This window comes from Neofelis nebulosa, chromosome 7 (genome assembly GCF_028018385.1).
Source record: "Neofelis nebulosa isolate mNeoNeb1 chromosome 7, mNeoNeb1.pri, whole genome shotgun sequence".
Taxonomy (NCBI): domain Eukaryota; kingdom Metazoa; phylum Chordata; class Mammalia; order Carnivora; family Felidae; genus Neofelis; species Neofelis nebulosa.
Window position 1 is genome coordinate 119,243,872 of NC_080788.1, and position 23,761 is coordinate 119,267,632.

Consider the following 23,761-nt stretch of genomic DNA (forward strand, 5'->3'; position numbering starts at 1 on the left):
GGGAATAAACACAAAGGTACGCAGAAGCAAGAAAATGTAAATTCTCAGTCAACTCCTTGCTGTCCAACTCAATCTAGGTCAGCAAGCTCTGACAAAATGACAGCCCAGGGCACCGTGAAACCCTTCATCCCACGTACACTACACCCACCTAGTGGTATGTCGATGGCTGTCACTACAGCTCCCAAAGTGCTCTGCACGGCCTCGCCCACCTTCCGAGCAATCAACGTCCCGCCTTCGTCGTCAGCCTGTGCTTCGGTAACATCTGTGGACAATGAGAAAGGAAAAGCCATCACCTCTTAGGTCATTTCCCAAATGGAAAACTGGGGCAAACACTGTGCTACCCTATAAAGACTATAGGGGTCTGGGCTGTGGGTCAGGACAGACCCTGACACCAAGTGACCTCTGTTAGTCCTTTACTTCACTCTGGAGCTGTTTTAGAACCAGAAAGCGTCTAGGAACAGGACCAAGAGCCTTCTCCAGGAAGAAGATCCAGTCTAAGCCATGTCTGATAAACGCAGGACAGGGCTAAACCCCCCAACCCAGGACTAGCACCCCCTAGGACTCTATTAACAAAGAGCTTAGAGGATGCCAGCCAGGACCAGGGGAGCAGGTGCCCTTAGAAGAGCGACTGGGTTAGGAACAGGGTTACGGGGCGCCTCGGTGGCTCAGTCGGTTAAGTGTCAGACTTTAGCTCAGGTCATGATCTCTTAGTTTGTGAGTTTGAGCCCTGCATCAGGCTCTCTGCTGTCAGCACGGAGCCCGCTTCAGATCCTCTGTCTCCCTCTCTGCCCCTCCCCAACTTGCTCTCTCTCTCTCAAAAATAAACATCTCGGAAAAAAAAAAAAAAGAACAGGATTAGGCATGTGGGGGTCCACTTCCCAGTACCCTGTGCCAAAGAGAGGGTCCCCTCCACCCTTGCAGCCCCTGGGCCCCACGTTACCTAACTGGACATTCCTGGCTTCATAGCAGTTGTCACACACCCGCACTGGCGCAGGGCCCCAGCCCCGCTCGGGCACTGGCCGGGTCTTGGATGAACAGCTGTCACAGAAGCCCTCCCCACAGGCCCGGCAGTGGTGCTTGGTGTCGTTATCTTTAAAGGATGTAGCACATTTGTTGCAGCTCTGTTCCAAGCCCAAAACAGAGAGGCAGGTATTATTCGTTTCTGCTCAGCTGAGAAAAGTCAGCGAGACCCAGGGGAGGACCACAGGCCTCCGGTCACATGGAATGCACCCACTGAAGCACAGCTGTGACTATCATTTTCTTCCAAGAAATACCTGGAAAGGCACCTTATATCTATTTGGCTGAGTCACAGCGTTCTCAGAAAAACTATGTTAATTCTAGCCAGAAGACCAATGAGAATTCATTTTTTTCCTACAGCTTCCCAAAAGAGCCTTTGGGAAGTTGGTGGAGAGTGAGCTTCCCGTCACAAAGTGTTTGGACCAAAGCTGGGGACTCCCTTGATGTGGTTACTGTAGAGATTTACGAACCAGGCCAAATGACCTCTAAATTGCCCCTCTCCCTCCAGATTCTGTTATCTAGGACTTCAGACATCTATCTAACCAATAATAACTAGCCCCTCCAGGCCAAGAAACTAAAACCCACTGGAAAGAAAATCAGAGTAACACAAAGGGAAATCAATGGGCAAAGAGAACACTGGCTGCCTCGACACACCCCGCCTTTTCTGATACCCTGGGAGCTAATCTGACTGAAAGAGAAATCCCACACCTCCCTCACAAAATAAGCTTAGAATGGGGCAAAACGGCACCAGCATGGGCCACACCAGGGATGCGGGTGCATCCTGCCACACCATACCAGGATCTGGGAGTTGGGCCTCCAGTACGCAGGGGCGATCTGGTCCGTCAGCCAGGAAGTTACAGCCTTGGTGGGCCCAAGGCTAAGCTCAGACACTGACTGAGCCATAAAGTTCATCCCATCCAAGAGGCGCTGGGCAGCATTGTTGTTGTCCTTCAGAAATCCATCGGTCTGAAATGAAAACGCAGGCTCCCATCATTCTCCGAAAAGAGCAAAAGGAAGGAAGGCGAGGGGTCTCAGGTGAGTAGCACACTCATCATGGTCAACTCAGAACCACAAACTCCCGGGCAGAGAAGACTAGACCAGGAGTCCCTCTGGCTTCTAGGCAATACCACAGCCAACCAGTCATTACTGACTTATTCCTTTCAAGGCGACAAGATCTGGTGCACAGCTGTTCAACTCAGGCCTTACCTGCCAAACAACATGTACAATCCAGGAGATACTCGAGTGAGGATGGTACCTCCTCCAGGAAGCCCCCCACCCCAGGCTGGGTTTAGCCCTTCCTCTCGGTTTCTTCTGAGAATCCTACTTTCACGTGTAAAGACAGTATCTGTTTACATATTTGACTATTAGACCAAACCCTCTGAAAATAACCTATCTTCTTCATTTTTGTATTTTTAAGTGTCTAGTTCAATTCTGGGCATACAGTACTCAACCAACCTAAGTTCAAATAATGAAGGAGTGAATGAACGAACAGAAGGGGAGGGGCCTGTATCCTCTAATCCTAAGGACCATGAGGGATGTGGCCTAAAAGTGAACTAGGATATTACTACTTTCTTGGAATAGAACTATTTACCATAGAGACAACAGCTTTCACAAGAACAAACACAGATCCAAAAACAAAAGACATTAGTCATAAAAAGTACAGTGAGAAAATTATACTAGTTCAAGGCCACACTAAGTCCTTGGGACAGGATGGCCTGGCCCATCATGCCAAGAGGGTGGGTTCCCGAAGTGAGACCATCCCACAGGGACAAATTTTAGTGGGGCTGGAAACTGGAGAGAGGAGGAACAAAACACTAAGGACATCTTCAGTTTTATGAGCTGTAGGACCTGGAAAAGCTCAAGATGGCTGCAGGGAGGCCTGTCGGGCTGACCGGTAGCCTTAGGAGTCACCCAGCAAGTAAGATAAGTTCCTTAGAGAAAAATCTTTTTTTTTTTCTACGAATAGAAAGTGTGTTTTGAATTACTGGCAATTCCAAGTGTGAGTTGTGGTTTGATGCAGAATGAAATCACCACATCGCTACCTCAAAATTGAATTCAAAAGCCAAATTAAAAAATAGGGTCTACAGTAATCCCACTTCTTAGAATATACGGCAAGAAAATTTCCCAGAACAAAGGCTTTCTTACATAAAGAATGTCATAGCATTTTGATAATAAAAACATTATGTAAACAGCATAAATATTCAAAAAAAGGGGGATGGGGAGGGGCACCTGGGTGGCTCACTTGGTTAAGTATCCAACCCGACTTCAGCTCCGGTCATGATCTCATGGTTCATGAGACTGACTGCCCCCCATCGGGCTCCACGCTATCAGCTTGGGATTCTCTCTCTCCTTCTCCCCCTCCCACTCTCCCTCTCCCTCTCCACCCCTCCCCCACTCACACATGTGCTATCAAAATACACATTTTTTTTAATTTAAACATAAAAAAAGAGGATGGGAATCAAAATAATGCATAAGACAATGTTACACAGTTGACTACAAAGGAAAATCATGGGAAGTGGAAGCAATGTGGAAATAAAATGATGGTATGAGGGGCATCTGGCTGGTTCAGCCAGTGGAACATGCGACTCTTGCTCTCAAGGTTGTGAGCTCAAGCCCCACACTGGGTGTGGAGGCTGCTTAAAAAATAAATAAATAAAAATAAATGGTGGGATGGGAAAAAAGCAGGTAAATGGCACGTAAATTACATTTGCATCTATACAAACATGCCTATGGAAAGGAGAATGTGAAAAAGTATTTCATTTGCTAAGGCAGTACAACATTTAGTTTATTTAAAGTTCTCCTTCTAACATGGAGGGTATTAGTCTAAGTGAAATAAGTCAGGCAGAGAAAGATACCATAAGTTTCTCAGGATCCATGTATGAGTGAAAACATAACAGAAGACCAGTTGGGAGGGAAAGCGGGGCGGGGGGGGGCAGTCACAGAGAGGGAAGGAGGCAAACCATAAGAGACTCTTCAATACTGAGAACAAACTGAGGGTTGATGGGGGGCGGGGGAGAGGGGAAAGTGGGTGATGGGCATTGAGGAGGGCACCTACCGGGATGAGCACTGGGTGTGGGACCACTGGGAAACCAATGTGACAAGAAATTATATATAAAAAAGATAAAATAAAAAAATAAAGTTGTGCTTCTAATATACATCCAAGAAGAAATGAAAATAACGGTCTCAAACAAGAAAGGCTCTCCAGATCCTGCCTTCCTAAACCACCAATATATTAAAATTCATGGTTAACCTGAATTCCAAACAAGCTCCACTTTTCCACACACATGAATAACTGAACGATACAAGAAGAAAAACAGAACCGCTCTCACCCCCGGCCACACGTGCACAATCTCAGTCCGTACCACCGTATCCACAGGATCTTGGTTCCCAAACCAATACTGCCGGCTACGGTAGACCACGCCGCAGTTAGGACACTCGATCACATACCTACGAGGAAAGCAAACAGACCCTGTTACCCGGGCAGGTACCTGGCAGACGAACACACCAACAACCCTCAGCTACATCGTCGTCATTTAAACTCACCCGGACCAGGCATATTTTGCGAGACCCATCCAGGGGGAGTCAGTGGAAGCGGATGTCTTGGGCACTACGCTGACCTCCTTGCCTCTCTCATAGCAGGCCTGAAACATGGAGCACTCTGCCAGCTTCTTCTCTGTACACCAGACCCCCTGGCCTCTTTATGTCCCTGTCCAGCCCCCTCCCAACAAACCATACCAGCTGAGGGTTTACAGACTCGGGAGTCCAGCACATCAGAGGAGGGATCATTGCTCTAAAAAAAAGCCAGTGCCCTGAACAATCATGAACTGAATGTGGCCCGGTCCCGGGCCCCAAAACTGAGCTGTAATTTATACCCATCACGGTCCATTCAACTGGGTTCCCGCAGGGCACTCCTGCTCTGGGGAAGAATGAACAGTCAATGGACATGGCCCTGGCATAGAAGCCAACAGAAGAACAGAAAAATCTGCTGGGAAGTCAATAAATAAATAAACCAAGGGGCCCCAGCATCAAAGGCCTCTTGAGTTCTTTTGGTTAGAGCTGGGGAAGAAGTTCCCGAGATACTCGGTTTGAGTATCAAATTCTTTGGGATACAGTAAAGGGTGGCCCCAAGCCAGTCCTCAGAAGCCGAGCAGAATCCGCAAGGCAGCTGCGGGAGCAGGGAGAAGCTCAGAGCACTCACCTTGCAGGTATAAACCCGGTTGTCGTACTGGTGGGAGTATCTGCAGCGGCTCTTGGCTTCGTGAGGGACTCCTTCTTTCCCATGGTTCATGCTGTTCTTACATCCAGCCCTGAGTGAAGCCCAAAAGCTGACGGTGAGGCGGCTAAAGAAGCCCCCGCCACTTCCACAGAGTCTGAGCCGGAGCCAGACACAGGGCCGAAACCAGACCTTGGTTACGAACCGGGCCCTGAATAGTGAGCACAGAGGGCACGGCGCATGTCTCAGAAATCCACATGCCTCTCTTGTACTTGAACCAACAGCACTCAAAGGCACTACTGGCCTTGTGTGAGGAGAAAGGAGAAAAGGAGGAATCTCCTCCAGGAAAAGCCACCTGGTCCCACAGCGGAAAGGAGGAGCCTGAAGACACCACCTTGACAGGAGATAAAGACTGAACGGCTCTCGGCAAACCCCCAAATCCAAAAAGCAGGAAATGGGAAGTTTAGCCAGAACAGGCTGCCAAGATGTAAAACAAAAACCAACCTCCAAAATTTGGCAATACATTAAGAGGAGGCTTAAGCTGAACAAGAAAACCTTCCGAATCAACAGTGAGCTCTGCCATCCTGACAAGGCAAAAACAGAGATCGGGACTTTAGAGTTTCACTGTCATAGGAGGGAAAGTTCTGGAAACCCTGGTGAGGCTGTTAGAATGGAAAAGTGATGATCCAAAAGAACCTAAGTCCCTCATGCCGGGCTATGGGGTAAACAAAAAGGAAGGTAAGTCATGCTGGCAACCACCATCCCTCTTTCCTCACCAAAATAACCTTCATTCTCTGAGCCCAGACTGTGTAATCTAAGAACCAAACCCTTTTTACATATTCAGAGCCAAGGTGGTGGCCTTTCTGAGCCCAGCAGGTAGCCTACAGGGTTCCATGCAAAAACAAACACACAAAACCTTTCACAAAAGGCTCAGGTCTCCTCCCCTAAATGGATAAATCTGGAGGAGGAGGACCAGAGGTCCTGATGTGAGCAAAGACAATTCAATGGTGAAGAAGGTGATGGGGTGGGGAAGTGTCTACGGGACCAGGAGACTGCAAAGCACTTAAATCCGCCGAGCTCCATGGGACAAGTCACCTGACTGATTTAATAGCCATCAACAGCTCAAATTAATCCAGTGATCTTCAAAGGGTGGCCCCAATCGGCAACATCAGCATTACCTGGGGACTTATCAGAAATCCAAACTCTCGGGCCAACTGAATCAGAAACTGGGGAGGCAAGGCCCAACAATCTGTTTTAACGTGTTTTTCTGGTGCACACTAAAATGGGAGAATCACTGCCTAAAGCCCCCGTAACAAAGTGTGGTCAACAGACCAGCAGCACAGCCATCACCCGGGAGCGTGTTAGAAATACACAATCTTAAAAGCAGACCTTCTGGTTCAGAATCTGCATTTTAACAAAATCCTGAGGTGATAAATACACAGATTATAAAATTTGAGAAGCACTGCCCTAACTTAGCGTTCTCAACTCAACATATTAGAATCATCTGAGGACCCTTTTTAAATGCACCAGTGTGGGGGCGCCTGGGTGGCGCAGTCGGTTAAGCGTCCGACTTCAGCCAGGTCACGATCTCGCGGTCTGTGAGTTCGAGCCCCGCGTCAGGCTCTGGGCTGATGGCTCGGAGCCTGGAGCCTGTTTCCGATTCTGTGTCTCCCTCTCTCTCTGCCCCTCCCCCATTCATGCTCTGTCTCTCTCTGTCCCAAAAATAAATAAAAAACGTTGAAAAAAAAAAATTTTTAATGCACCAGTGTGAAGGCCCCACCCCAGATCTGTTAAGTGCAAATCCTTGGAAGGGAGGCCCAGGCCTTGATGATTTTGTAAGATCCCTGGATAATTCTAATGTGCTCGGAGTTTGCCCTCACAGTGAAAGGAATCAACCAGGACTAATACCTACCACAGAGCTTTGTACACACTAGGCTACCAAATATCAATGAGTTTAATGACTACAGCGAAAAAGCCTTGGTAGGAGAAACACAGAAAAACAAAGCAACCGAAGTTTTCTGTAGTAAAAACTTCCCAAACCAGAAGGCAATGGCCCATCTAAACCAGGTGGGAATCTTCAGAGGATTCTTCATAATCATGTGTCTTACAACCTCAGAGTGTGTTCCCCCGACTGCCAGGACCACCTGGGTACTTATTGGCAGTGTCCTTCTCAGAGCCCCCCCCCATCCTTAATTCAGAGCCTGTGATTTACCCAGACCCTAGGTGGTCCGCATGCACACTGAAGTCTGAATTCTGAGCCTCTTTTCCCAAGATGGCCAGCCTCACTTACCCACAGCTGAGGCACAAGGAAGAGCAGGTGAAGTATTCATCTGGAAAAAAGGAGCTGTGTGCCATCTGGTCATCGGGGATCTCACCGCTGAAGCGGTCACTCAATGCCTGCCGAGGAGGGAAGGCGACACGTGAAGGCACTTGGCGGAGAGCCCCGTGCTTTGGCCCTTCCACTACGTGCCTTTCTAAGTCCCCCCTCGCTGCTGGCTTATTTCTCACAGGCACCATGGCCGGGAGAGGCAACCCAATGACTTCTGCTCCTCACCCTCGACCTTCTTGGCCCGACATGCCCCGGTCCTCACCACAGGAAACCTGAGGAAGAACCAGCTCATTTCCCAAGAGGTCAGAAGGGAGCCAACAAAGTTACTGCGCTCTCCTGATTACCTTGGAGGTTAGGAACACCTCACACACTCAGTCTTTCATTCAAAACCACCGCAGACATTGACTAATGCCCATTGCATCTTTTGAAGCAGGAACCAAGGAACTGAGACCTGAGAAGAGGACTCGTCTTTAAGTCAGAGAGAGGCAGAGCTGAGCGGTGAGCTGGGAGTTCCCTGGGCGTCTACCCCAATTCTAACCACAGGCGCTCTTTTTCCGCTAGGCCACAGAACTATCTCAGTGTCAAAAGGAAGGCATCAGCCAAAAAACAAGGAAGAATACGGTGCCTGGCAGCCTTTTATCAACTACAGTAACCTAAAAGACCGCAAATGGCCAAAATAAATGCCAAGAAAGATAAAGTATTTGCAAAAGCAAACTGAAAAATTTTATGTTGAAAGGTAGCTTTCATTGCTGGTCCTCTGTTTTCAGGCATTACTTTATACTGAAAGTATTTTTCAGGTTAACTTCTTCCTGCCAGGCCCTTACTCATATGCAATGGGAAAAAATCATATAAATTAAATAGAAATGGGATTTTCTATTTTTATTTTAATGGGATTTATTTATTTTTGAGATAGACAGAGCACAAGCGGGGAGGGGCAGAGAGAGAGAGGGAGACACAGAATCCGAAGCAGGCTCCCAACTCTGAGCTGTCAGCACAGAGCCCAACACAGGGCTCGAACCCAAGAACCGTGAGATCATGACCTGAGCCAAAGTCGGACCCTTAACTGACTAAGCCACCCAGGCGCCCAAACTTTAAAAATCATTGTATGCATGCAGTTCCAGGCTTCTAAGTTTCAATCTCCCGTGCTGAGGCAGCCATGCACTATTCCAGGGGAAGAGAAGGAAAAGTGGCTAAAACAGAAAGACAAGTTATTTCCCTTAGTAAAAAGGCAAAAGAAAATTTAAGATGCGATTTGGGAAAAGAGCAGATTGATTTTAAACTAAGGCTCTCGTGAGCCGCCCGAGTGGCTCAGTCAGTTGAGCATCTAACTTTGGCTCAGGTCACAATCTCACAGTTCGTGAGTTCGAGCCCCACATTGGGTTCTGTGCTGACAGTTCGGAGCCGGGAACCTGCTTCGGATTCTATGTCTCCCTCTCTCCCTCTCTCTGCCCCTCCCTCGTTTGTGTTCTGTCTCTGTCTCTCAAAAATAAATCAATGTAAAAAAAAATTTAAACTAAGGCTCTCGAGCTCTGAAGGGAATTTCACTTAAATGAGAACTTACTTGTTCAAATTCCTTTTCCTTTTCTCAGTGAGGTCTTAGTATCCTGAATTCCAAAATCAAGTGTTTACAGAGGCACATGACATCAGTGTTGAGCCAGGCCAGGTGTGGGACACTAATGGCAAGGAACGTGTCAAAGTGAGGGTGCACGGCTCACCTGAGGGCATTCATATTTGGCCTCTGCGAGGCTAAGGCACGGGGCCCTGAAGACACCATCTGACAGCAATGGCCCAGCAAGTGGCAATCCTTCACTTAGACCAATAGAAAAGGCCTGACAAATAATACATGTAAGTCCTGTCCTCTTGGGGGTATTTTGTGAGGAGTAGCTTAGGGAAAACACTAAGCTTTCCAGAGAGAGAATATAAATAACTATACATAGGAATATTAAAGAGAATAAACAAGAATCAAAAGTAGAATCACTCACCAGCCTACATGGCCTACTCTGTCCCACTTCGAAATGACCCATCCTTCCAGGGGTTTTTGGTCTCGCCTCTTCCCCCAAAGCCTTCCCAACGCCTCAAGACATACCACACTCCAAACAGCCTTCTCCAAACAGCTGTCGTATTCGATACCTGACAGAGGCACTGAGTAACTAGGCAATGAGGCAAAGTTATGGCCCAGCTGTACGGATCTGACCTCGCAGACGAGAAGATACGCACCGTGAAAGCGATTTCCTACCTTTGTATCCTCCGCTGACTCCCAGCGAAGGTCGTGACAGGTGCTCAACTAGGACCTCTGAAACGAAGCGGTCCGACCCCCGTGCATACGCCAACCTCCTCCCTGCCCTCCGCGCCAGGCTTCATCTCATGCCCACAGACCCTCTCAAATTTAACGCCAGCTGCTCCCTGACTTGCCAAATTACTGACAACTCTTAAAGCCGTATTTCTCCAACAGGTATATGCATAGCTGTCTGGGGCTGGCTGTGGGAAAATACAGCATTATGTTCCTAATGCATCAGTTTATTGAAAGATTTGGAGAGGAAGTTTGATAGATACAGACTGTGCAAACCCGGGCACAGTATGACACCGAACGATTTGGGTAAATAAAACATGAGACACCCCCCCTTCCCCGCAAAGGCATATCAGCTTGTAGTTTCCAGGTCTGCACCCTTTGTGCCTCTACTTCCTTATCTGTAAGATGGGGATGCTGGTAGTACCTTCCTCAATAGGAGTCTTCACAATTAGACTATAGAGATCAGATGAACTTAAACATGAGGAGCACCTGGCATAAATTAAGAGCATAGAAAACACTCGCTGCCATTAACGTCCTTTGTGTTGTTTCCTATGCTGATAATTTTCTTATTTTTTTCCTTGGATACCCTCCTACCTAATCCAGGTAACACACAGGGGATACAAGAACCTCCCTCCTTTCCAAGACAGCTCACTGGTCTTCACAGTTGCTTGCATTTGTTGGCGAATTTTATTAGCGAGCTCTATGCCCAAAGTGGGGATTGAACTCACAGCCCTGAGATCAAGAGTCACATGCTCCACCGACTGAGCCAGAGAGGGGCTCTTTTCTTTTCTTTTCTTTTCTTTTCTTTTCTTTTCTTTCCTTCCTTCTTTCTTTCTTTATTAACTTTATTTAGTTTTGAAAGAGAGAGCAAGCTGAGGAGGGGCAGAGAGAGAGGGAGACCAAGCATCCGAAACAGGCTCTGCACTGACAGCAGAGAGCCCAACACAGGGCCCGAACCCATGAACTGCGAGATCATGACCTGGGCCTAAGTCAGACATTCGACTGACTGAGCCACCCAGGTATCCCTATTTTTTAATTTTTTTTTTTTCAGTTTATTTTGAGAGACAGAGACAGAGAGACAGAGAGAGAATGAACACACGTGTGGGAGGAGCGAAGAGGGAGAATCCCAAGGAGGCTCCACTGTCAGCGCCGAGCCCAACAAAGGGCTCGATCTCACAAACCATGAGATCATGACCTGAGCCAAAATCAAGAGTTGAACACTTAACCAACTATGCGACCCAGGTACCCCTATTTTTTTTTTCTTTAGTAGGCCCTATGGCCAATGTGGGGCTTGAACTCAGTGGGGTGAATATTTAGTTGCAAAAAGACGTGTGTGTATCTGATGGGGTAACATAGGAAGGAAAAAACAAAACAAAACTAAGGAACATAGAAGCTACTAAAGAGGTATAGGGAAAACCAAAAAAGAATATCTTAAGTCAGGCAGAGAAAGACAGGTACCATATGTTTTCACTCATATGTGGACCTTGGGAAATTTAACAGACCATGAGGGAGGGGAAAGGGGCAAAAAAAGTTACAGAGAGGGAGGGAGGCAAACCATAAGAGACTCTTAAGTACTGAAAACAAACTGAGGGTTGATGGGGGGTGGGAGAGAGGGGAAAGTGGGTGATGGGCATTGAGGAGGGTACTTGTTGGGATGAGCACTGGGTGTTGTATGGAAACCAATTTGCCAATAAATTATATTTTTTAAAAAAAAGTATCTTTACCCCAGAGTTTTTTCTTTTAAACAAGTAACTGAAAGGATAACCTAAGTACTAGTTTCCCTCAGGAAAAATATCAAATGTAGCCCGAGTTCACCAGCTGGGCCGAATTCAGGGGGGATGCCACTCCCCCGAAAATATAAAATTGCAGCCCAGGAACAGTGGCAGCACAAGGTTCTTTCTGTTCCAAACCCAAGTGGCCTGGCTCACTTCTCTGAAAGTTCTTCAGAAAAATGGCAGCAAGCATCTCAAGGCGTGAAACAGTCTGCAGCCTGATTCCGTGGTACGCATGCCCAGAGAACCTCCACCGCCGCCCGCCCTAGACCAAGTCACTGCTGGCTTATGCTGGCCAGGGCAGCCATAACCTCTTGTGACATCAGAAAGAGAAGAACTCCTAGGTTAACCAGCCTCATCACTTCAGACGCTCATCACCCCCTCACTTCCCTCAAGTCGCTGAAGAGCTGGTAGCTAGTAATGAATCGGAGCTTAACAAACTTCAGGAGGACTGACATCCACCAACAGTCTGGGAATACAACAGCAGAGCTGTTCAAAACAAATCCAATGTTAGTGTGTTTTAGATACAAGGGTAAAGAGAAACGATCCTCCTTTCTTTCCAGTGTGGACCCTGCCACCTAATTCATATACTTCGTCTTTCAAAAATTCCAAACCTCACATCATTCCAGTTTTTCTTGGGCTCTCCTCCTCCGGAGGTCCCCACGCTGTTAGAGAAAGGCAGGGAAGGACCTCTCCTGAGAAAGCTAGGGGGAGCATTTGAGACAACTCTAGAAAAGGTTGCCTGGAGACCAGATGATCTTGAACTTTAGTTGCCTTGGCAACAGTATGACCCTTTCTACTGAACCTGTAAGGTTAGTCCCAGTCATCAAGGGCTAGCGGTGAATTTTCTGATTCAAAATGGAAACTCTTACGTAAATCACTGATGCCACCCAACTCCCAAATGTAATAACTTTATAAATAGATACCTCCTGATGTGATAGAATTGGAAAGTCAGAGTTTCTACAATTAAAGATCAGAGGCTAAAGAAGGTTTAAGATGGTTCTCTCACATATTCAGAACTGTAAATACAGGTAAGTTAATTCAGTATTTCACTCCCTTATTCAACAGAAACCTGAACAGCTCTTTAAACAGATTTACCTGCTCAGTGAGGGCACGCTCTGCTGGTAGGAGTGTGAGCTGTTACTACCATGGAACCTGGTCAAGAAGGGGGAAATAACCCTGCTAGAAAAGAGGGACTGGAGCCTGGACCACACAGTGGCCGACTGGCAGGAAGAATGATCAGGTCAGCATGATGAATCAAGAAACAGCGGGCGGGCCACGAGAGCAGAGGACCACTGTAGACCTCTTTCTCACACAAATTCTGCAAACTCTTCTGTCCTCCTCATTCAGCACATTTCCTGTTCCATAATGAACATGGAAAGGGGCACTTAGGCTCCCTGGGAATCCAACAGCGCTACATCAACCAGATGGAAGCTCATAAGTAAGATACAGCTAGTAACTTTTTTAAAGTATACTAATTGCATTAAGAAAGAGGTATGTTTCAGGCGTGCCTCGGTGTCCGACTCTTGATTGATTTCAGCTCAGGTCATGATCTCGCGGTCATGGGATCCAGCCCCTTGTCGGGCTCCAAGCTGAGCGCCGAGCCTGCTTAGGATTCCTTCTCCCTCTCTCTGCCCCTCCCCCACTCATGCTCACTCTGTCTCTTGGAAATAAACAAACATTAAAAAAACAACCTCTTAAAAACTGAGAACAGGGGCGCCTGGGTGGCGCAGTCGGTTAAGCGTCCGACTTCAGCCAGGTCACGATCTCGCGGTCCGTGAGTTTGAGCCCCGCGTCAGGCTCTGGGCTGATGGCTCGGAGCCTGGAGCCTGTTTCCGATTCTGTGTCTCCCTCTCTCTCTGCCCCTCCCCCGTTCATGCTCTGTCTCTCTCTGTCCCAAAAATAAATAAAAAATGTTGAAAAAAAAAAAAAAAACTGAGAACAAACTGAGGGTTGATGGGCGGTGGAAGGGAGGGGAGGGTGGGTGATGGGTATTGAGGAGGGCACCTTTTAGGATGAGCACTGGGTGTTGTATGGAAACCAATGTGACAATAAATTTCATACTTTTTTAAAAAATTAAAAAAAATAAAGTACACGCAGAATGTTCAGTATAAAAAAAAAGAACGAGGTATGTTTTATGTACTATTTTAGAAAGATAATTCAAGATTCCGTGAAAAAAAGCAAGCTGGAGGATAACAGGAATCATACGATCCCTTTAAGGGAGAAAAATAAATACATGATATACTTGTGTAGCACTGAAAATCTCTAGAAGCATATACAAGTATTAGTAATGGTTATGACGGGGGTGGAGAGGGACCTTAACTCGTACCTTACACATTTCTGTACTATTTGAATTGTATATCATGAACACACACTGCTTTTTTAATTAATAAATGACTTTTTGAACATGAAAATACAATTTATGGGACTATCCTTTCTAAAGGCAACTGGCACGTGCATCAGGAACCTTTCAAGATGACTACACTCTCTGACCTTCTTAGGAGTGGAGTAACTACTGAGAAGGACCAGATTCCACTGGGTTAAAGGCTCCGACTTGGTAGCCAGACTAGCTGGTTCAGATTCTCCACCACTGACTGAGTCATCTCAAGCAAATTAATTAGCTTTATGCCTCCACGTCTCTACCTCACACAGCAGGTATGAGGATTAAGTGAATCTATTACACGCAGTGCAGAGCATACACTACGTGGCCCACAGTGAACAATCAGTGACATCAGTCAGTAATACCAGAGGGGTTGTCATTTACCCTAAGGAAACAGGCACAATGTAAACAATTCCTTTAAATATACAGAAAATAGAAGAAGGAAAGACGAAAACCACTACTAAAGAGCAAAATTAACTAAATGTAAAAAATGATCCGTCCTCCGTATAAACGAAAAGCAGACAGCTTTTTTTTTCAAGACGTGTTTTCATAAAACATTTAATGGCATGGGGGAAAACACTAGGCTTCAATGTTCCGTGAACAAAGCAAAGTATGTAACTGCACATACATACACTCTGACCCCAATTCTCTGTTTAAATAAGTAGCGGGCACCTGGGTGGCTCAGTCATTAAGCAGCTGACTCCAGCTCGGGTCATGATCTCACAGTTCCTGAGTTCGAGCTCCACTCCAGGTAAAACACAGAGCCCTGCTTCAAGTGAGCCATTCTTCTCTCTCTCTTTCTCTCTACACCCGGGGGACTACCCCTCATGGGATTCGCTCTCTCACTCCCTGCCCCTCGTTCACTTATGCTCTCTTTCATTCATACATACATACATACATAGCAAAGACGAGCACCTGGGTGGCTCAGTTGACTGAGTGTCCGACTCTTATTTCAGCTCAGATCATGATCCCAGGGTCATGGGATGGAGCCCACGTCAGACTCTGCACTGACAGCATGGAGCCTGCTTGGGTTTCTCTCTCTCTCCCTCTCTCTCTGCCTGTCCCCCTCCCCCACGACTGCAAGCTCTCTCTCTCTCAAAATAAACTTTAAAATAAACAAATAAATAAATAGCAAAGAGGGGCACCAGGGTGGCTCAGTCACTTGAGTGTCCAACTCTTGATATTGACTCAGGTCATAATTCCAGGGTCATGGGATCGAACCCCAAGCACACTGAGCATGCAGCCTGCTTGAGATTCTGTTTCCCTCTCTCTCTAAAATTAAAACAAACAAATAAGTAGCAAAGACTCACATACCACCATTTATCTACTTTTTCATACTTAGCTTATATTATTTTGCCATTACAAAAGAATGCGCTATTCACATCCCCTCTAAAGGTCTCCTATGTTCCTGTGGAAGAGTTTAAGATAAATTCCTAGAGATGATTCACCTAGAATATGTATTACTCATATCTTCACCTACACTAGATATTTCTAAATTGCATTTCAAAACAGTTGTACTAATTTTGTTTATTTTTAATTAATTTTTTTTTAGTAACCTCTATGCTCAATGGGGCTCAAACTCATGACCCCAAGATCAAGAGTCGCACATTCTACCAACTGAGCCAGTCAGAAGCCATGGTTGTACTAATTTTAACTTCACCTGGCAGGTTTTGTTTTTGTTTGTTTTGTTTGTTTGTTTAGAGAGAGTGTGTGTGGGAGAGGGGCAGACAAAGAGAGAGGGAATCTTAAACAGGCTCCCCGCTCAGCACAAAGCCCAACACAAAGCTGGATCCCACAACCCTGGGATCATGACCTGAGGGGAAATCAAGAGTCCCAATGCTCAACAGACTGAGCCACCCAGGTGTCCAGGTGCCCCCCGCCCCCGCCACCACCATGGGAAGTCAGTAAGAGTCTGCACTGCTTCACATCCTTTTGGACATTTTCTTGCCAGACTTTTCAGTGTTTGCCCTCATACCACTGGAGTTTTCATTTGAGTTTCTTTGATCCCTAGAGAGCTGAGATTTCTTTATTTGTGCATCCCAGTTTTGATTCCCTCATTTGTGATTTGTGTCTGCATGCTCTTAAAAGTTTATACACTTTCTCCTGACAATATTCCTGTACGTCTTATCTAAAATAAAGAGAAATTGGGGCGCCGGGGTCAGTCAGTTAAGCGTCTGACTTCGGCTCAGGTCACGATCTCACGGTTCGTGAGTTCGAGCCCCATGTCAGGCTCTGTGCTGACAGCTCAGAGCCTGGAGCCTGCTTCAAATTTTGTGTCTCCCTCTCTCTCTGCCCCTCCCCAGCTTGCACTGTCTCTTTCTCTCAAAAATGAGCATTAAATTTTTTTTTTTAAATAAAGAGAAATTTACATAGGAAAAAAAATTACATTTGTCATATTAGAACATACCACTTCGTGAAGTGTTTCTACTGAGTTAGCGAGGAACAGGACAAGGCTAAGAATACCAGAGAGAGAAAGAAAAAACTGGGAGAAGCAGGAAGCCAAACAAATTATTTTGGCATTGATAATTTATCTGTTTAAGCCCATCCCCACTCATCTGTTCCAAAAAGAATTCAAGGCTCCTTGTAAAAATGAATACAACAAAATAAAGCCAAATAAAAAATAAATGGAGAGGTACCTGGGTGGCTCAGTGGGTTAGGCATCAAACTCTTGGTTTCAGCTCAGGTTATGATCTCGTGGTTCATGAGTTCGGGCCCCACATTGGGACTCTCTCACTCTCCCTCTCTCTCTTCCCCTCCCCCCCTCAAAATAAACAAATAAACTTAAAAAACTAAAAAATAAATGGAGAAGGACAGCCATTCTATTATATACTGCTATGAACTATGAAGATTTCAGTTAGTGTATTTCAACAGCAATAAAACTCTACTGGGTCAATTTGCCTAATGCAAACCTCACCAGTAGCTTTCCATCAGAATGATAATCAGAGAAGTAACAACTTCTGACCTAAAGAAGAAATTTAAAAAGCAACAACCAAAAAAGACAAAAACAAATTTTTCCAGGATTTCAGCAAGCTGCAAGAAAGCCACAATTCCCTGGGGAGAGTCAAAGACGCATGCTTCAATAGATAACTTCTGCCCGTGGAGAGAAGCCGTATGTCCTGAGTCTCCACTCCAGAGACTAAAGAATACAGGGTCCAAGTGAAACTCCACAGATCCTGGTTACCAAGAATCATCGCAACTCCAGCTGACCAGGCTCAGTGTATTTACAGAAAACTTCATGAACCATACCAACTCCTACGCATAGAGTGTAACTATTTTTTTCAAAATTGCCTAACAAACTGGCCTGGAGGAGGACATCCAAATCTCCTGAGGGTAAAAAATCCCTGAGCGCTAATTACTGCTTACAGCACTCAGTGTGCTTGACAGTCTAATTTAGACATTAAGCTGGGTTAGCTTAGAGAAAACCTAAGGAATTCTAGAATTCCAGCCATTGGCCTTGTCATTAAAATGTACACTAATCAGGGAGCCTGGGTGGCTCAGTCAGTTAAGCATCTGACTTCGGCTCAGGTCATGATCTCATGGTTCATGAGTTCGAGCCCCATGTCAGGCTCTGTGCAGACAGCTTGGAGCCTGGAGCCTGCTTTGGGTTCTGTGTCTCCCTCTCTCACTGCCCTCCCCTGCTTGCTCTCTCTCTCTCAAAAATAAACATTAAAAATTAAAAAAAAAATTTTTATGTATACTGATCAGATTTACAGTTCTTTGTATAACAGGGTATGGATTCTGCCTCTTTTGACGGTGGAATCTTCCACTGTGACTACCTTTGAGCCACTTCAAGGACATAAGCCAATACATTTAAGTACCTCAACTCTAACTAGAAGTATGTATTTCATGAATGATTCAAATACAATCATTTTTCATAGTTTTTTCCTTTGAATCATCCACACCACTGAACACTTACTGAACGTTTACTATATACCAAGTGCTTTGTTTCTTCAAGACTGTTGCTCTCATTCAATCCTCAGCTCAACTTCAGCGGGAACATTCTTTTTTTTTTTTTTTTAAGTTTTATTTATTTATTTTGAGAGAGAGAGCAAGAGCAGGGGAGAGGCAGAGAGAGAGAGAGAGAGAGAATATCCCAACCAGGCTCCATACTGTCAACACAGAGCCTGACATGGGGCTCAAACCCACGAACCGTGAGATCATGACCTGAGCCAAAATCAAGAATTGGACACTTAACTGACTGAGCCACTCAGGCAACCCCGCCCTTTCTCTTAAGTTTTAATTTTATTTGAGAGAAAGTATGTGAGCATGAGTGGGGTAGGGGCAGAGGGAGAGAAAGAGAGAAGCCCAAGCAGGGCTCCATCCCATGAACCATGAGATCATGACCTGTGCCAAAATCAAGAGTCAGACGTTCAACCGACTGAGCCACCCAGGCACCTGGGAACATTCTTTTGTTATCCCTATTTTAAAGATGAGGAGAAAGGTTTGAAGAAGTCCTCTAAGGACAAAGGTTATTGTCTATCTTGTCCTCCACCGTATTTCCAGCACCTCAAACTTTACCTGGCACATAGATGCACTCTTTTATTTTTTGAATGAATGAATGAACCAACGAACAAATAAACTAAAGTTCCCAAGACCAAGTAAATGGATGGTAAGTGGCAGAACTGGAATATTCCTACAAGTCTGTCTGACTCCAGAACCCAAAATACCACAGACCGGATAGCTTCTAAACAATGGAAATGTATTTCTCACAGATCTGGAGGCTGGAAGCTCAAGATAGAATACCAGCAAGGTCAGGTTCTGGTGAGGACCTGCTTCGTGGTTTACAGATGGTGCGTTTGTACCGCCTCCTCGCTTGGCGGAAGGGGCGAGGGAGCTTTTTGGGGCTTCATTCTAAGAAATTAATCTTATTCATGAGAGCTCGATCTTCATGACCCAATCACCTCCCAAAGGCCCTCCAATACCATCACATCAGGCATTAGGGTTTCAACACGTGAATTCTGGGAGGATACAAACATCCAGCCTAAAGCAACCACGATGCAAAAACCACAAAGTTTGTTTAAAGGGTAACTTTTCAAAAAAATTTTTTAATGTTTTTTGTTGTTGTTGTTGTTGTTTTGTTTGCTTTGAGAGAGAGAGAGACATAGCACAAGCTGGGAAGGGTCAGAGAGAGAGGGAGACCCAGAATCCGAAGCAGGCTCCAAGCTCCAAGCTTATCAGCACAGAGCCCGACATGGGGCTCGAACTCACAGACTGCGAGATCATGACCTGAGCCGAAGTCAGACACCCAACCAACTGAGCCACCCAGGCGCCCCTAAAGGATAACTCTTCATTTTGATACAATGTCAAACTTGTAGAAAAGTTTAAAGAATAGTACAAGAAACGCTCATATACAAGTTACCCATATTCACTAATTGTCTATATTGTACCCCAATACGAACCTTTTAAAAACTCAGTGGAGGGGGCTCTTGGGTGGCTCAGTCGGTTAAGCGTCAGACTTCAGCTCAGGTCACGATCTCACGGTTTGTGGGTTCAAGCCCCACATCGACTCTGCGCTGACAGTGCAGAGCCCGCTTGGGATTCTCTGCCTCCCTCTCTCTCTGCCCCTCCCCACTTGCACTCTATCTCAAAATAAATAAATAAACTTAAACAAAAATAAAATTAAAAACCTCAATGGGTTGGGCAAATGCGCATATGTCTGATGTTTGTTCCAGTGTGCACAGAGCCTACCTCATCTTATGCCAAACCCCTTTCTCCTATCCCTTCCTTCCTATCCCTCCCGGCCCCAGTCTCTATCCCCTAGTCCTCGGGGTGTTCTCACGACCCTAGCTCCAATCTTGTCAACAATCCCCAGCCTCTCTCCAGATCCCACACCCGCAGCACTGCCCCAAACGCCCTGCTCCCTTCCTGCTCCTCTGTCCTAAGCCTGCAGGCCTGGTAACACAGCGGTTAGCACAAAGAGCACACTGCAAAAAGGAATTTTTTTAATTTTTTAATTCATCCACTTGATGAATTATCAAGAATGGTAAAATAAATAAGAGGTTGTGTTGAAACAAAATCCCTGCAATACTAAAAACAGAAAAACCGAAAAAAAGACACCAAATAAGTAAAAATACTTAAATAGGATTCCATGTCCAACTATGCGAAACAGCACAAATGCGATGATAGATGCATAGATATATACATACACACACGCTTTTGATGCAATCTACTTCAAGAGAATATAACCTAGAATAATTCCAAATATAGAAAGAGCTTTTATGATATACAGTTGTGGTATTTTTTATAATAGAGAAATTTTGGGGTGCCTGGGTGGCTCAGCTGGTTAAGTGTCCAGCTCTTGATTTCAGCACAGGTCAGGATCTCACAGTTCACTAGATCAAGCCCCACATTGGGATTCTCCCTCTCTCCCCCTCCTCTCTCTGCCCCTCCCCCTGCCTGTGCACTCTCTTTCTCTCTCTCTCTCTCTCTCTCTCTCTCTCTCTCTCTGTCTCTCTCTCTCTCTCTCTCTCTCTCTATATATATATATACAAGTAAAACGAATAAACTTTAAAAACATAAATAAATAAACTCATTTTCAAAATTTCAAAATTTCAGAATTCTGTTAAAGAGAAAGTCTCACTTAGGTAACAACATTATCTTTATCATCTCTTGAACCTAATACCCCTTTTAAATAAAGAAAAAACAAGTCCCAGTCTCCTTCCATGAACAACAGTCTCTAGAGAGGAAATAATATGTTGTTATATTTGTTGAGAAGCAGGAGAATCTTACTGGTTATATGGGGTTCTGGAGTAAACCAGCCAGGGTGTATACCTGCTGCTACTTACGAACTGTGTAACCAATTACTTCACCTCTGTGCCTCAGTTTCCTCATCTGTAAAATGAGGATGGTAACTGTACTTCATACAGGGTGGTGATGTAAGGATTTTTTCTTTTTTTTTTTAATTTTTTTATTTTTGAGAGAGAGAGACAGAGAGACAGAGCAAGAGTGGGGGAGGGGCAGAGGGAGAGGGAGACACAGAATCTGAAGCAGGCTGCAGGCTCTGAGCTGTCAGGACAGAGCCTGACACGGGGCTTGAACCCACGAACAGTGAGACCATGACCTGAGCCAGAGTCGGATGTTTAACCGACTGAGCCACCCAGGCCGCTCAGGACTTTTTCTTTATAAAGATTTTTTTTTTTTAACTTTTCATTTAAGAAAGACAGAAACAGCATGAGTGGAGGAGGGGCAGAGAGAGAAGGAGAGAGATAATCCTAAGCAAGTTCCAAGCTGCCAGCACAGAGCCCCATGCGAGGCTCAAACCCCCAAAACTGTGAGATCCTGACCTTAGCCTAAACCAAGAATCACTCAACCAAATGAGCCACCCAGGTGCTCCAAGATTTTATTTTTAAGTAATCTCTACACCCAACATGGGGCTCAAACCCACAACCCCGAGATCAAGTGTCACACACTCTACCAACTGAGCCAGCCAGGCGCCCTTGGCGTAAGGATTAAATGAACTAATTTATACACATTCCTCTGAATGCTAATATACAATAAACAGCAATTACTGTTATAGTGTGTCTGTGTTCATTTTTTATCTTGGGAAACTTCTACCTGTGACAGTGGTTTTCCATTTATACTGATAACAAAAGTTGCCTTCTTAAATAAATTTAATACAGGCTTAAAAAAAAAAAAAAAAAAAAAGGTGAATCCTGTTCAGATAGCTGAGCCTCAGTACAAGGTCATCTCACCAGGGCTGGGCCACACCACGCAGAAATGAACGCTTTTTCTATCCTCTGAAAACCGGGTTTTTCTGACATGGGGACCCATCACCTTTTAATTACCACCCAAGATTCCTCTGTACTCATGCTCCCGGCAAGATGAGCTCACTCAACACTTGTGAACTCCACTCATGCACTTCCTTTCCTTACAACCTGTCCTTCCAGCCCCAGCAACAACATGGGAGCAGCAACAACATGGGAGCAGAGTGTTCTCGCCACCCACTGGTACCCCAGTGAGAGGCACTTGGGGCAGGAGCCAACTGACCTTCAGGGCTTTGAAGATGACCCCCGGGTGCCGGGGAGAACGGGTAGTGTTGTTCTCTAGCTGCTGCTCCAGAGCACGCCGGAGCCCAGAGAAGTCCGTGGGAGGGTTGTAAGTCCTCGTTCCCTTGTAGTGAATGGAACTGAAGGCTTCAGGGAAGCGGCCCAGCTTCCGGAACCGGTCCTGGATGAGCTTTTCTGGCACCTCGGAGGGGTGATCTGGACAAGGAAACAGGTACATAAACAATGACCCTTCTTTTAAAAAGAAAATCTGGGGGCGCCTGGGTGGCGCAGTCGGTTAAGCGTCCAACTTCAGCCAGGTCACGATCTCGCGGTCCGTGAGTTCGAGCCCCGCGTCAGGCTCTGGGCTGATGGCTCGGAGCCTGGAGCCTGTTTCCGATTCTGTGTCTCCCTCTCTCTCTGCCCCTCCCCCGTTCATGCTCTGTCTCTCTCTGTCCCAAAAATAAATAAAAAACATTGAAAAAAAAAATTTTTTTTTTTTAATTAAAAAAATAAAAAGAAAATCTGTCTTTCACTATAAAAGTAGTATATAGTCTGACTCTATATAACGTACACCTACAGGCAGAACTCATTTACGCTGTTAGACTTCAGGTTAGCCTTGCCTAGAAGGGAGCATGAGCAGGGCTTCCCCATGAAGTGGGTGCTGGCATGTCATGGTCTGGTACTCATTTCACAGGTACATCCAGACTGTGAAACTCATTGTGTTATACACTTTTGACATGATGTGCACTTTTCTGTATGTACATTATACTTCAAAGGAAAGTCTTTTTCTTTTTAATCTGCTCACTGTAAAAAAAATCCAAACATGTCAAAGCATGGAGGAAAATAGATTTCCTCCGCTCTCTCCTACTTCCCAGAGGTTGTTATAGTTCAGTGTTTACCCTTTCGGGCCTTTTTTTTTTCCTACACACTTACCAACACATATATGCAACTTGCTTGTATCACTTAATAACATACTGTAATTATCTGTCCTTTTCATGACACACTCTGAGAAGTTCTTTATTCTTTTTAATAGCTACATTCCATTCTATAGGCATATTTAACCAGTTATCTACCAATGAACATTTAAGATAAATAGCTAGGGGCACTTGGGTGGCTCAGGCAGTTGAGCATCCAACTCTTGATTTTAGCTCAGGTCAGGATCCCAGGGTCATGGGATTGAGCCCTGCATCGACCTCCATGGTGACAGCACGAAGCCTGCTTGGGATTCTCTCTCTCTCTCTCTCTCTCTCTCTCTCTCTCTGCCCTTGCCCTGCACTTGTTCTTACTCTCTCTCTCAAATAAATAAAATTTAAGAAAATAAAAGTAAAAAAAAATAAAACCACCTAGCGGTAGATGGTACAAAGAAACAAGATTTTTTTTATCCATGAAGGGCTCATTATTTCAAAATCCTGAGCTAAAAATTAAACCTTCCCCTTACCAAATTTGTAAAAATCCAAAGTGGCATAAAAATGCAAATCACAGGAGGCATCTGAAAGTCAGCATTTCCAGTCTTCTTACCTCAGAGTCACTTGCTAAGGAGCCTCTGCTGGAACATTTAGATTTCTCATCTTCCTGCTAGACCCACATCCTTCATTCGGCCCCAGTCTCTCCACTTCCCTCTTATCCATGCCACTGCCCTGGCTCGGCCCCCATCACTTCTCATCCAGTACCGTGGTAACGTCCTGGCTGGTCTCCCTGCCTCCAGGCATGCCTCTCTAGTTCATCCTGCAACGGGCAGCCATGGGATCTTTTGAAAATATAGATCTGATCATGTA

At 45.5% G+C, this 23,761-nt stretch overlaps 1 protein-coding gene across 5 annotated transcripts in view; it reads right to left on the reverse strand.

Annotated features, from left to right (window-relative positions):
- Nucleotides 1-23,761, reverse strand: part of ZFYVE1 (zinc finger FYVE-type containing 1) — a 54,069-nt gene that overhangs the window by 2,914 nt on the left and 27,394 nt on the right. The window contains exons 4-11 of one of the 5 annotated variants that reach the window (XM_058739550.1): nucleotides 21,988-22,202; nucleotides 7,521-7,627; nucleotides 5,216-5,324; nucleotides 4,561-4,658; nucleotides 4,347-4,464; nucleotides 1,813-1,983; nucleotides 941-1,121; nucleotides 149-262 (exon numbers count right to left, since the gene is read on the reverse strand). In XM_058739550.1, the coding sequence (XP_058595533.1) occupies nucleotides 149-262; nucleotides 941-1,121; nucleotides 1,813-1,983; nucleotides 4,347-4,464; nucleotides 4,561-4,658; nucleotides 5,216-5,324; nucleotides 7,521-7,627; nucleotides 21,988-22,202 (1,113 nt within the window). Of the gene's footprint in view, nucleotides 1-148; nucleotides 263-940; nucleotides 1,122-1,812; nucleotides 1,984-4,346; nucleotides 4,465-4,560; nucleotides 4,659-5,215; nucleotides 5,325-7,520; nucleotides 7,628-9,120; nucleotides 9,211-11,777; nucleotides 11,907-12,235; nucleotides 12,398-21,987; nucleotides 22,203-23,761 lie in introns of those variants that run through there. The other 4 variants (XM_058739554.1, XM_058739551.1, XM_058739552.1 and 1 more) reach the window with 4 other exon arrangements.